Source organism: Myripristis murdjan, chromosome 4, assembly GCF_902150065.1.
Source record: "Myripristis murdjan chromosome 4, fMyrMur1.1, whole genome shotgun sequence".
Classification (NCBI taxonomy): Eukaryota; Metazoa; Chordata; class Actinopteri; order Holocentriformes; family Holocentridae; genus Myripristis; species Myripristis murdjan.
This window is the reverse complement of record NC_043983.1, coordinates 11,787,321-11,801,370: the sequence shown is the minus strand read 5'-3', so window position 1 is coordinate 11,801,370 and position 14,050 is coordinate 11,787,321. Positions and strand designations below refer to the sequence as shown.

General features: G+C 43.2%; 1 protein-coding gene and 1 long non-coding RNA gene across 3 annotated transcripts in view; one reads left to right on the top strand and one right to left on the bottom strand.

The window, feature by feature from the left end:
* The window catches only part of LOC115357640 (uncharacterized), a 249,917-nt gene that overhangs the window by 95,277 nt on the left and 140,590 nt on the right, over positions 1-14,050 (bottom strand). The gene's annotated exons all lie outside the window — the stretch shown is intronic.
* acbd6 (acyl-CoA binding domain containing 6) overlaps positions 1-14,050 on the top strand; it is a 32,862-nt gene that overhangs the window by 12,978 nt on the left and 5,834 nt on the right. Inside the window, exons 6-7 of one of the 2 annotated variants that reach the window (XM_030049216.1) lie at positions 1,162-1,251; positions 9,350-9,405. In XM_030049216.1, the coding sequence (XP_029905076.1) occupies positions 1,162-1,251; positions 9,350-9,405 (146 nt within the window). The remainder of the gene's footprint in view (positions 1-1,161; positions 1,252-9,349; positions 9,406-14,050) is intronic. The other variant, XM_030049215.1, reaches the window with a different exon arrangement.

Here is a 14,050-nt window from a genome sequence, read left to right as displayed (position 1 = left end):
GGAATAGGAGGGAGAGGAGGCGGCTGTTCTGTCGGTCTGCTTTTCTGTAGTTTATAGTAGAGCCACACTCGATGGATACACACAAATAACACGTGGCAATACACTATATTGAGCTTAATATTTAAAGGGATAGTTTGGATTTATTGACTTACTCACTACTACTGATATCGATGCATGGATATTATCTCCAGATGTGGTCCCTGTGGTCAGAGCGGTGGCTAATTGTCTGAGCTTTTTTAAACTTGGGCTGGGCAGTATAAGAATACAACCTGAGTATTGTGATATGAGACTACATATCATCCAGATTTTGGATATTGTAATATTGTGATATGGCATAACAAGTGTTGTATTTTCCTGGTTTTAATGACTGCATTACGTTAAAGAGATGTAATTTTCTGAACTTGGACTGAACTTAACGTTTGTGTTATTTGCCTCTATCTGCCTTGTCATGACATCCATATTACTAATGACTGTTTATCAAAAATCTAATGTGTAAATATCAAAGCACCAGTAATCATCCCCACAATATCGTCACATTGCTGATAACATGATATTCGGTTATAAAAATCACAGTATTAGATTATGTACATATCACCCAGCCTGCACCAACAGTAATGTGTTCCAATGCATATTGTTGCCATTAGACTGACATTATATCTCGAAACTGTTTTGTTCACTGAATAATGCCTGTGTATTTACTAACCCGATTTTTCCCTCCTGGAACATCTGCCAACAGAGCTGAGAGGTGGAGTGATAGGTAAACAGGCTTCAGTGTGTTGTAATATAGTGGCATTGTTCAATTAGCAAAATAGTTCCAGGATGTAGTGTCAGTCTAATGGGAGCAATAAGTGCTGGAATACATCAACGGGCAGAAAATCATTGTTTTCACTGCTGTCTATAGGCTGAGACGTTCAACTGTGTTGCACTTTTAGCCAAGCCTCAGTCAGAGATTTCAGGGCAGGTATTTTGCCTTTGGCAGCATCAAATGCTTTGCAATCAGAAAAATTATAACACCGCCCCCATCTCCAAACTGGAATAGAAGGGTAATCTGTTATCAGATATACACACTCCTTCTCTGGTCACAATTCAAATTTTGTCTGTGTCTCGTAATAATATGATATTCTGTGTCTGTGTGTGTGTGTGTGTGTGTGTGTGTGGCAGGGCCGGGCTCTCCTGCACTGGGCCTGCGACAGAGGACACAAGGAGCTGGTGTCAGTATTACTGCAGAACAAAGCTGACATCAACAGTCAGGTGAGGATCACCTCTCGGTCACTCACACACTCTGTACATCAGCTTTTATCCCTTACTTTCACACTCTCTCTTTCTGTCCCTTCTTCTACTCTTCTCTCTCTTTGTCCTGTCTCCATAACAGAGAAATAGACCCCCCAGGGCACCATGCTGGACAAGGGCCCTTAATATATCTGGACTCAAAAGCCTTTTGTGGTACCCCAGTATACATTCATAAATATTTTAGACTTTTATTTCATACTGCTCTTGAAACAGGGTTTTATTTGAAATCTACACAACTGCAAAGAAGTGAAATGTTCATAAAATATCATGACCGCTTTTATAATGTGAGACAAACTGGAACAGTCATGAATCATATTTGGCCAAGTTTTTAGCCCAGGTTAAAATTGTCCTTCCTATATAGGATTCCACAGGAGGAAGACTGCTTATGATTGATTGAATGATTATTAACGCCATTGGGTTAGCGCCCAAAACTCATCATTTCATTTAGGACCATACTCAGTAATTAGACATAAATATCTCAAGAAGGAACAATTTTGATGATGGGGGGACCCAGAATCCCCCCTTGTGAACTGGGCTCATAATTTCCAGCTACACCCCTGAACACACAGAGAACATACACACCTTTGACTGTGGTGATGGCTCTAGTTCCCCCAGCGCCCTTCTCCTTTCTCTGTCCACCCTCATCCCAGAAGGTCAGCTTTAATTCACTTTGTGGCACAGACAAATCCCTCCAGGGCTTTAGCTGACAGAGTTAGCCGGTAGCTAGCTAGCCGCTTGTTTTGTCTCCGCAGGTTTAGCTGCAGCTAGGAGGCTTTGGTGGTAAGCTGGCTCAGCCGCACATCGGCGAAATTACTACTCTGTTGGCCAGGCAGCGCAGCACAGTGCAGTTCACTGGGCTGCGCACGGAGGCTTTAAATGTAAGGCCGAATCAATTGGAAGTAATCAGGCAAATTGTTTTACATTGCACAACCCACATAATCAGGACATTTCGCAAATGACTTTCTCTTTTGTGGCCATGCGTGGCCCTTTTGTTTTGTTTTGCTGTAGGGAGGGGCCGGGTTTGTGGGCGAATGGTTCATAAAAGACTTAACAGTGGGATAAGTATGAAACACTTCACTGATGATGTAGAGCCACATCAGGACAGTGTCAGTGGAGAAGGCTTGATGTATAGATAGAACCTTTTGTCCTTTTGTAGAAAGAGCGTATTTACAATCATGTATGTGTCATTAAAACCTGAATTAATCTCTCGATGTGTCAAGATTTTTCAGCAGTCAAAGTAGGACACATAAATCTTTGCCCAGGTAGTCAAACTGCATGGTTAAATCTCTGCAGGCTCTAATTTATTTCCCACATGCTCCTTTGTGTTACCCTACTTTCCTCCATATCGTTCAATATAAACCCCACATTCTTTCTCTCTAACTTTATGAACAGTTGTCAAGAGAAGATTTGAGATGTTTTTGAATGATCTGAAATCCTCCTTCAAATTTATGTCTTTGACTTTGTGGCGCTCATGTCTATAAGTGACATACAGGAAAAGTTAGGTAATATTTCAAAGGTTTTCAACCTGGTTTTAGCACAGCCTGGTTAAGCACCTGCCTGTCTCCCAGGGATCTGAGGTGTCCAAGCTGCTGGCTGTGGGTAAATCTGAATATTAGGGACACTGGACCTGTGCTGCAGAGTAACTGGGAGCAGATTTATGAGGTGGCGTGGAGGTGGCTGAGAGAAAATATTGCTTGCTAAATCATACCACACTGTCCCACTGCCAAATTATCTCACTACGGAAAGCTTACAGACCGATACACTGCTCATTAGAACCTACTGGAACATCCTTTTGCTTTTTTGGGGGACTTTTAGTTTTAAGTTACTGAGAGATGGACCTTTTTTAAGTAGGAGAAAAATTTTGAAAAAAGTTGATGGATAATTTTATGCATCCGCTCATTTTGCCAACAGTTCATTTAGCAAAGGCAAAGAAGAGTATGAGCTTTGATGCTGTGTGTGTGTGTTCATGAGAGGAACGTTTGGGCTGTTTGCAGGCTGTTGGAGTGCCCAGTAATCTCTCTTGACCTCTACCAACTGCCGAGCAACCAGTAAATAAAGATCAAACATGATTTATGCTTAATTTGTTGATTAAAAAGGGGCGGAGGACTTAGGATGTAAAAAAAACAACAACAACAAAGTATTATTTGCTTGGCGGAGGAGGAAAATCGTTTGAAATTAATCAACTGATTGTTTTAGTGAATTGTTCCCAAACCCTGGTAACCTGCATTAGGGCTCGTTTGATAGTTAATCCTGGATCAAGGGGGGGGAGGCACTACAATAGGTAGCTGTGTGTTTGAATACACAGATCAGAGCTCTGCCACCTGCCAACAGATCAGACCCGGGTCTCGTACATTTACACCCCCCACGCCCCCAACCTCCACCACCACTCACCATATCACTGCTGCCTTAGCTAATACAGCCAGAGAAAGTGGGGCATACAGCAGCAGCAGTGCTTTGTAGTGTGGGAACTGGGAGTGATGGCACAAAAGACCCACTTAATGTAATGATGTAAATTACAGCTTAGCCACTGGACTTATTTACTGTGTGCTAGAATGTATTTAAGCACATTAATGAGGCATTAGGTTAAGTTTAGGTTTCAGTACACCCCTGGGACATTCCATCATATCGGGATCCAGAAGAGAAAAGTGATCCAACATTACAATTTTAGAAAACTGAAGATGGGTTATTCGATATGAGAAAATTTTGCAATTTGTAGAATTTATAGGTGGAAATGGGTGTGTGTTTTTGTTTGAAATGTGTGTCCTTACCTGGCCCTAGGTGTGTTTTTGTGTGTCCACTCTCCCTGTGGTCAATCTCAGTCCAGACACACTAATCTCACAGCTACAGCTAAGCCTCGTCCCACACACAGCTTTTGTTTTTCAGGTGGAAATCCCCTAATTCTTCCCCTGTCCTTCCTTTGGGTAATTATTCTCAAACCAACAAGCCATAGGCTGACATAGAAATATGCATTTGTAGGAAAGATGTGCTCATTCATGGCAATTGGAGCTGAATAGCATTGTTTTCATTCAGAAATACAAAACCTGGAGCTCTGGGGTTTCCTGTCGCTACAAAGGTCAGGAATGGCCCTCAGTAGACTTGCACAATGTCAGACTTAGAGTGTGATTAGTGAGAGGGTAAATAATGGAGGCGGGCAGGGGAGTCAGGATTAAGCTAAGAGCAAGGACAGGTGAGATGCAGGTTAACACGGTGCAAACACAATGAGGGGAAAGAAACATTATTAAGGGTTAAAGCAAGGCAGAGGAAAGGTGAGGAAGAGGTGGCACAGGGTTTGTACACATGCCCCTTCCTCGGACTCTTGTATTCAAGTCATTCCTGCATTTTTTTTTTTGCCCTTTAATGTTTGTCTTCCTCCCCTTTCTCTCTCCCTCGCTTACATCTTCTCCCCATCTCCCTTCCCTCCCCCTGCCTGCCTCCTCCTCTACTTTGTATTAAAACAACATGATCCATGAGGCAGGGAGGGCGACTTGCAGCACCGCTAATTCTAATTAATCCAGTGTGGTAGCGCGGCCGCAGCAGGCCCCAAGCGCTCCCAGTCTATCAGATAGAAATTCATAACTTAATTGAGGTCAGAGCCTCGAGCCGGCAGAACAAAAGTCTCCAGCCAGGACCAGCAGGATCAATAGTAATAAATATCTGACTGGGCGGCCTACAAGTGGTGGCTACAGAGCACACAACAACTCTCATACACATAGTCTGCATGTGAAGCGGGGAGCTCACTGGGCAAGGTGTATGTGTGTGTGTGTGTGTATGTGGTTGAGGGTTTAGGTGTTCAAGACCATAGGTAGGTTGAGAAAAAAATCATAGCCTGGTATATTCTGTAGAATTTTCATTTTACATTTTTGCTTTACAGATACATCAATTTAGACTGTTTTTTATTGTATACTGAGTCAAGACATTGTGTTTCTGTCAGGCTTGGGGCAATATCCCATAACATCAATTTGCAGTATTATCTCCTTTTTAGGAGATGTAGTAGATTTTAGAAGATTTAGAAGTCTTAAGAATAAATAAATAAGTGGATTTTTTTTGACAAGTTGGGTGGATTCAGGGTTTGATGAATAAACCCCAAAATTGATGAATATCACCCAAGTCTAGCTTCTGCAACTAACAGTGGACCTAGCCTGTGTAGTGTCTATTGTATTTTCAGCTCACACTTTTGTCATATAATGAGGTATTTTCCTTATTTGAAAGTCTCACATCCATGTACTGCCATATGAAACAATGAATGGCCAGCTGCTCCAGTATATGTAGCTATCTTCACTGTAAGGCTCTTCTTAAGGCTCAAAAATGATATATAATGCTGCACAATGAAAAAAATATTGTCAGGTCCCGTGTGTTGGAGTTTATGTTATTATTAGAATTAAGACTTGAAGGCAACTATTTAGTGACATGTAAGTGTAACAATTATCACAGTGATGTTGATGAGATTGTGACAAAATGCTGTACCAACATCAAATAGTTTTTGTTAAAGGAAAAAAACCTCCAAAGGTAGAAACAGAAGGCTCAACAGGGCGAACAAACAGCAAGGAGAGATTCCTTTGTTGTCTGCGTGCAGATTGTTTTGGAAGATGTATATTTATATAGACTGAGGGCATGAATGCCTAAACTAGGGACACCATTCATAATTGCACTGACATCTACAGCTTAGTGCAGCTTTTGAAGAAAATGACATAGTGTTTCCTTATATTGCTGCGTTATTGCTTTCATCATCCATTGTTGTTATGATGTCAGCTATGCCGCAGATGTACTGTGTGTTAGGGAAATTAATCGAAAAAATATAAAAAGTCTGACTACTGTATAAATATGGACTACTGCAATTACCAAATGGCAAGAGGCTGCAGTTTTTTAGAGGAAAGAGTGTTTCAGACAGCTTCCTGAATAAGGGATTCTTGAGCTGTGCCAGTTCCCCGGTCTACAAATCAAGTTGCATGTCAAAGAAAATGTTTCATTTTAATCAAACTGAACAAATCCCAAGCATTAGCATCTCATTCTTGCTTCACACACATATATTTTTAAGAAACCATGCAGAAAAAGCTGTATTTGCATTTATCCCATTTCATATTGCAACCACAATATTCAGCAAAAAAAAAAAAAAAAAAAAAAAAAAAAAATATTATGCAGCTCCAGTGTGTGTTTTGCCTTTTTTCAAGTCAAACTAAACCAGCTGTGGTTGCACACAAAGCTCACTGAGCATCTATGTCCTCTACTGTGGTGTCAACTACTCGTGTGATTAAAGCAGTAAACACACACACACACACACACACACACACACACACACACACACCCCAGCGGCTGATTGAAATTCTATGGCGGGGGCATTATTACACGTTTGTATCCCTCCCCTTTCCCAGCACAGCCTCCTATAACTAATGGCTCAGTCAGCCCAGTCATAACAAATATCCAGCAAGATTTGTCATAATTGTGTGTGTGTGTGTGTGTGTGGGTGGGTGGGTGTGTGTGTGTGCGTGCGTGTGTGTGTGTAATTGTGTAACCTCTCTCCGAGAATGTATAGGGTCTTATAGAAGGAGAAAGTGGCAAGGTGGTAAAATAAGGAAGAGAGAGGGAAAAGAAGGAATCTATAGGATTCAAAGAGTATAAGCAAAATGGGAGCGGGGGAGCAGAGAAAAAACAGCTTAGAGATGGAGGGAAGTGCTTCTATACCGGTATAAAAGTGTGTGTTCTTGTAGTATGAATGTGTGCGTGCTGTTATGTGTGTATGTGCGTGTGTGTGTGTATGTGTGTGCGCAGCTTTCAGCACAAGAATGGCAGAGTTCCCAAATGGCCAGGCATGAATGCAGGCAGGGTGGCACACTCAGCCACAGCGAATGAGTTCACACACTCTCGGCTCCGTGCCACGTATTAAAACCGGACTGCGAGACACTCCCACAGCTCAGTGCACACATTAATACAGATATTTAAGAAGGCCAGCCCCAGCTTCCTCTTTATAATAGGTCCAGTGACAACCCAGCTCTTAATTTATTGCTCTCCTGCATTTTCATGTGTGTGTGTACCTCTGCCTGCCCTGCTGCCAGTGTGTGGGCTATTATTACTATGTGTGTGTCTGTAGAGGAGGGACATATTTCTTTCGGCATTTTGTAATATCCATTTTTTCTTTTCATTGAGGTCCTTTTTAAATCCATAGAGAAGGATCCGTCAGAGAAGTCTTTTAAAAGTTTCGTATTTTCAAGCCAACTGGAGTCATAAGACATCTTGGTAAAGGATAATACTGTCACTGTGTGTTTTTTACATGCATTTCTCTCACACACACATACACACACACACACACACACACCACCATGCGCAACACTGACATTTTATATGGCTGACTGTAAGCCAGGCTTATGGGATTCATATTTTCTACGTGATACACATTAGCTCGACTTGATGAAATGAAAGCTGTTGCCGTGCTGTGGTAAAAGGGCCTATCGGACCTAGATACAGTTATGAATCTATAATACGAGCACTCAGAAAAGAGCCAGCGACTTGACAGTAATAGTACAGTCTAAAGAGCCATTCTAGCAGGTAACAGTCCTCTTAGCCATCATCAGCTGTTGTTTCTTTCTTATTGGCCACTCACTGTGCCTTGCCTACACTCAACTATTTGATTTCCATCGTTCTTAACCGTCCACATAAATTGTCAGGCACATTAAAGCTGTCCTCGACCGTTTCAGACAGAGAGGGGAAAAGAGAGTGAGGGAGTGAGAGCTAGATACAGACAGGGGGAGGGGGTGAAGAGAGAGAGAGAGAGAGAATAAACAAAGTAAGTGTTTTGCCTTCCATCAGTCTCCCGCGGTACTCAGCTTTATGAGTCCCTCACTCCAAATGCCTCAGCCGCAGCCCCCACTGCCTGGCCATTGATTTTCATATTACACTCTTTTATGTATTTATTTATTTCATATATTTCTTTTTAAACAGCATCGATGAGCCGCAGGAGGACAGACGGGGGCTCTGGCGATGTTAATTCTCAGTCTCAACCCTATCCTCTTCTTTGATGGCTTTAATGGAGGCTAAGGCATCCCATGGGAACAAGCAAGCTTGGCGACAGTGGAGGGGAGTGGGGGGAGAAGATGCACATAAAGAGAATAGGGTTGGAGAAAAATAGAGAGCGAGAGAGGAAGAAAGACTGGGTGGGAAAACAGGAAGAAGGAAGAAATTGAGAAAATGTCACAGAGGGAGAGAGGAAGGGGGAAAACTGTTTGCAATTGAAAGTGCGGTCGGCCTTTTCAGATGCTAAGGTAGTGTTTCCAATAAGTTCCAGTCTGTTACCCTTTGTTTTGGGATGGACAACCTGTGCTGTGGTATATAGGTGGCACAGAGAGGTGTGCGGTGGATATGAAGGGTCACACGGGCACCTGAAGGACACTCCTGTGGGGGGTGGAGGGCGGTGACTGTGGCGTCGGGCTAATTTGGCCACGGGAGGCAGTGCTCACACACACTGAGTGGCAAGGTTAACTCTCCCTGCTCAGGGAGGGGACGCAGATTCAATTAGGGATGGCCCCTGTCTGCCGATCCTTTTAACACTGAGGCCTTCACAACACACACATCTGAGGGCGAATGCACACAGAACCATACACACACACACACACACACGTACAGTTAACACAAAGAGAGAGCACACACGAATCCTAGAGTAAACACAGACTCATGCACTGTCGACAGTGGTGCATCCAAACATTTCTGCTGTAAAAGCAGACCAGCTGAACTTGTCAGTGCTGCAGTGGCCGACCCGAGGAAGAAGCGTCCTCCTCTCCTCCATCTCGCTCTGATCCGTGTGCTGCTGTCTGATTAATGGCACCTGCTCATCATAATGCTATCTGCTGGGATCTGCATACCAATGGTCCTGGTTGCTTATCGATTCTCCCCCTCAGCAGTCCCATCTTCCCCACACACACCCTGGAGACCACACTCTTTCACCCCCCCCAACCACCCCCACCCCAGCCACAAGCCACTGTCATTATAAAAGTCAGCAGCCGCTGCATGCATTGATCATAAATCATAATTGCTTGTCCATTTTTCCCCACTTGTTTAATGTTCCTGTCAGGGACAGTGGAGGGTGGGGGGAGGAGAGGAAGAGGAGAAGAACAGCCCGAAAGTACAGTAAGTTGACTGTAAGATAAGAAAACGAGTTGATCAACAGAAAGGTTTTGTTTGTAAAGAAATGGATGGTAGAAAGAGAAAATTGTAGAGAATGGTGTCACACAGCACCAATGGCAAGGATACTTTTAAAGGCGTTAGGCCTACATATCAATATGTCATTGTTAAACTGATTGCCATACCTTGCCTGAAACCTGCTTCCTGTTGCAAAGAGGATCTCTACTTCCTCAGCCATAGGTTTTTTTTCTCACTTACCTGAAGAGGTTAAACATGTTGGAGTTGGGTTTTTTTCCATAGGCTCTGTATTTTTCCACCATTCTTTGCAAGAAAGTGAAAATTTTAGATGTGCTTACTCTGGGAGAACTTTGGTACCGTCATGCTTTGTACTGTAAAGCATTCCAGCAGATTTACTGCAAAATCCCACCCAGAGGCACAGTGTACAGTGCAGTGTAGAGTCTGCCATTGTTGACAGTGGTCTTATCAGTTTACAGTAATTGTACTAATATCACTTATGAAGCCACTGTGTTCTGAAAATGTTTTGTCCGTCTCCAAATAAGTACTCTACTAGTGTTATGTATTTGCTCATCCATGTGAGTATAATAGATCCACCAAGTCTGGTCCATTAACTCCTTCCTTCCTTCAACTTTACCAGGAGTCTACTGTTCCACGATGAGTGAAGTAAATACGGAACAGAAAATAACATGACAGAAAATAACAGCCTCAGCACAAATCTTAAAAATTCTTTTGAAGGATGCAGAACACATGTTTGTTTTGGTTTCACTTCAAGTAATCTTGTCAACCAGCTGGTTTCCAAAACAGTGGAACTATTTTCCTCCACTGTGTCACTTCGTAGGCTCAATATGGGACTGGAGCACCTCTGCGTGGTGGACATTTGATGCAATTTGGATGTCACACCAACTGGTCTGACCACAGTGGCCCACATGCAAATGACTTTTTTGAGGGGAGAAGAGGAGAAAAGCTGCATTTAGCAGTGATAGGGAAAATAGTGTTAAGGGAGAGAAAACCCACAATGGCTCTCAGAACATCCACCATATGCCCAGGGCCGTTGGCGGTTGGGGTGGATTGGCGTGGTATGAAAACATGAAAGCTTTTAGTGTCTGTGGGGCAGTCTGGCATGGCAGCACACATACATACACACACACTCACAGAGACACACACGCACAGCCTTCTCTCTCTTCAGTCTCATATGCTGCCACAGGCTCTACAGATGGTGGTGGATTTGACAGAGCTTTAACCTCTACCCGCAATCTCTTGTCTGGCTTGGACACAGACAGACAGAAACCTAGTTTTCAGCAGAGATAGACTCAAGGGACCTCTATGTCCTATTTGTATCCCTGACTGAGTGAAGTTTTCCCCTCTGACGTGCCCTTGATCACTCCACTTATCAGATCTAACACCATATGTGACTGGAAATAACATGGTGGGAGGAGCCTCGTCCAGTTGTTAGAAAGCAACAGAGGAAAACACTTCCAAAACGCTTTCCCGACAGTAACATGGCATGTGTGACCGTCCCTTTGTCTGTTTCAGACAGTTGTGTGTTTGTTTTTTTTTTGTTCTGTCTGCCTCTGTCTCACACTCCCTGACGTCGTCTCGCCATTCTGAACTCTCATCTTTTAGGATAATCTGATTGAAAAAGCCTCCAGGGGCCTCACCGCTGCAAGCACATACACAAACAAAGGTGGAATCATTGATAGACATTTGATAGACATATATATATATCTATATCTCTATAGATATAGATATAGATATATATATCTATATCTATAGAGATATAGATATATATAGATATAGATAGATAGATAGATAGATATAGAGATATAGATATAGATATAGATATATATAGATAGATATAGATAGATCGATAGATATATAGATATAGATATAGATATATGTATGTATGTATGTGTGTGTGTGCACACACACACACACACACACAGTCACTCTGTTCTTTGGCTTTCATTTTCTTTCAAAATAAGTAGTGAGAGTGAAATTTGGACCAGTTTTCTAGGTATAAAGTTAAAGAAATAAGACGCCATATCTCTTTATGCTCCCGACTTGCTCTCTTCCTCTCTTTCATCCATCTTGCTTCACATCGTTTGTGTTGTAGAAATGATAGATTATTGCGACTTAAATTCAGCAAAACTGCAATTGTACAAATACATCAATCCCTATCCATACTGCTCCTAAGAATATTGGCCCACTCCATTAGTGCGCCGCATGGTGCTGGATCTCTCCTCTAGCTATTGTGCCGGCGGCTGCTTTATTGAACCCTGTGCTGACATCCAGCCCGGTATTTCTGCAACGCAAGGGGAAACTTTGGATGACACGTAAAAGCAGAGGTTTGGACCGACATGCCTCCGTAATGAGATGGGAACAGGGATACACCAGAGGGGGGGAAAATGCTATGGTAGCTAACTGCAAGGTACCGGGGGGAAAGTCTCTCTGCCGGGCTGCTTCCAAAGCAAATGGAAGACAATCCAATTTCCTGTGATTCCATCAAGCCACCCGTCCTGGATCCAGGAGCATTAGGGAACGCTGAGAGGACAGGCCACTGACCCCTCACATGAACATGCAAGAAGTACACTCACACACATACGCTCAGCATACTTCCACACATACATACACACACACACACACACACACACACACAGAGGCAGCATTCTGCTTTTGAACCCTGTGTTACTTTAGTCACAGGGTGCAGCTGTAGTTGTGTGTGTTGAGTGCTCACGCAAGGTAAAGCTTTTGTGTCTTTGCTTGTGCATTATTTGTCTTTTGTTCTTGTGTGTGTTCTGTGTCTGTGTGTGTGTGTGTGTCCGGGACAAACTGCAGATTAGCGCTGGCTGCAGATTAGAGCTTAAACCCCTTACACTTTAATTATAACTGTATGTATTTATGTGCATCAAGGTCTTTTCACTTGGCCCCGGCTTTAAACATCTGTCACTGCCCCATTGTACAGAGTTGCACTGTGTGTTGGAGTGTGTGTGTGTGTGTGTGTGTGTGTGTGTGTGTGTGTGTGTGTGTGTGTGTGTAGGTGGGTGGTGGTGGGGCATTATTCAGTGCGTCATGATGAAGAGAATAAGAAAATTGAATGCATATGTTTTACCTGACGGTAGTGTTTTTTTTCTCCCTGGTGTACAAAACAAACCAAACCAAAGCCAAAATCGGGACCCAAAAAACACAATACAAACCAAACCATACCTTCATCTGACTTTAGAGTATATTCCTACTGAAAATTACGGGGTGGTCATGTGAAAGATGGATACAATGTGTGACTATTACAGTGTAACTAATCAAAGGTCGTGATTTGACTGGCAGGCAGACAGTATTGTTGTCCTGGGCTAACTGTGGTGTGCTTTGGTGTGTGATTTGCATCTATGTTCTGTGATTCACCCAGAGGGAATAGAAGGCTCTAATCCAATCAGCAGGTCCCTGAAGTGCTGCCCCTCAAAGAGAGACAGAGACAACAATAGGATCACTCTACACTGGGCCCTACAAGAGCAAAGGACTGTAAGGAAAGAGAAGAAGAAGCAGAGGGGGAAAAAATAGATGGGGGATAAGAGAGGAGGAAAGGAAAAAAGATAGAGGAGGGGAATTAATGGAAATGACGGTGGAGGGTGGACGAGGCAGTGAAAGCAAAGAGACAGAAGAGCAAGGAGTGATTTGGAAGGAGAACAGGAAGATACAGGAGAGGACAGCAGGAGCACAAGGGGAGGATTTGGCAGGAAAAGGAGAAGTGGAAGGAAAAGGGAAGGACACAGTAAGGAAGCCGAGGAGGAAGGTGCACGAGAACATCTGCTATTATTAGAAGGGCAGAGGTGTGAAGACTAATGAATAATTTCGCCATAACAATTTTAGTAATTTGGAAGTTTGGAACTGCAGTGACATTTCACAGAACGGAACGAAATGTCACTAGCCAGCTGGGTTTTAATCTTTCTCTGAGCATTTTGAAACCATTGCACTTGGCGCAAAAACGGCTCATGTTCTGAGACCAGAGGCAACAATCCCACCATTTATCATCATTATGAGGTGCGAAGGCAGGCTGGAGCAGTGATTAAGAACTGAATCTCCTGTTGATGATGCCTGTCATATATTGTGTCTTATTACACACACACACACACATCCTCATCCCCATCCCCTTCCCTATCTCTATCTCTATCCACAATACTTAAAAGAATTATACCTCTACCATTGACCCTTTGGCCCCAAGTGTTATTTTTACTGTTCAGAAGACACACACCCACACACATGCACACGCACATGCCTGTACACGTAAACACACACAAATACAAGAGACCACCATGGTTGCCGCAGTCAGCCGCCGACTGTGAGTCTTCTCTCCTTTGTCCCTGAGCTTTTGTGTGTCAGGGTCACACAGCACCCATGGTTAATTCATTTAACAATCCCTGGGACCCCTCACCCACATTTAGCCCAAGCCACAGCCCTCTCGCCCTGTCCCGTGCTGTCTGAGCTCCGGCCAGCTGACACACTGAGTACAGATGCAACATCAACTCTCTAGCCCCTTTTATTGATATGTATTGTTTATGCACTTCATTTTCCATGATGTTATGAGGTCTACATTTTAGTACTTACATGTATGCATTGTGGTAATTCTGTTTATGAATGAATT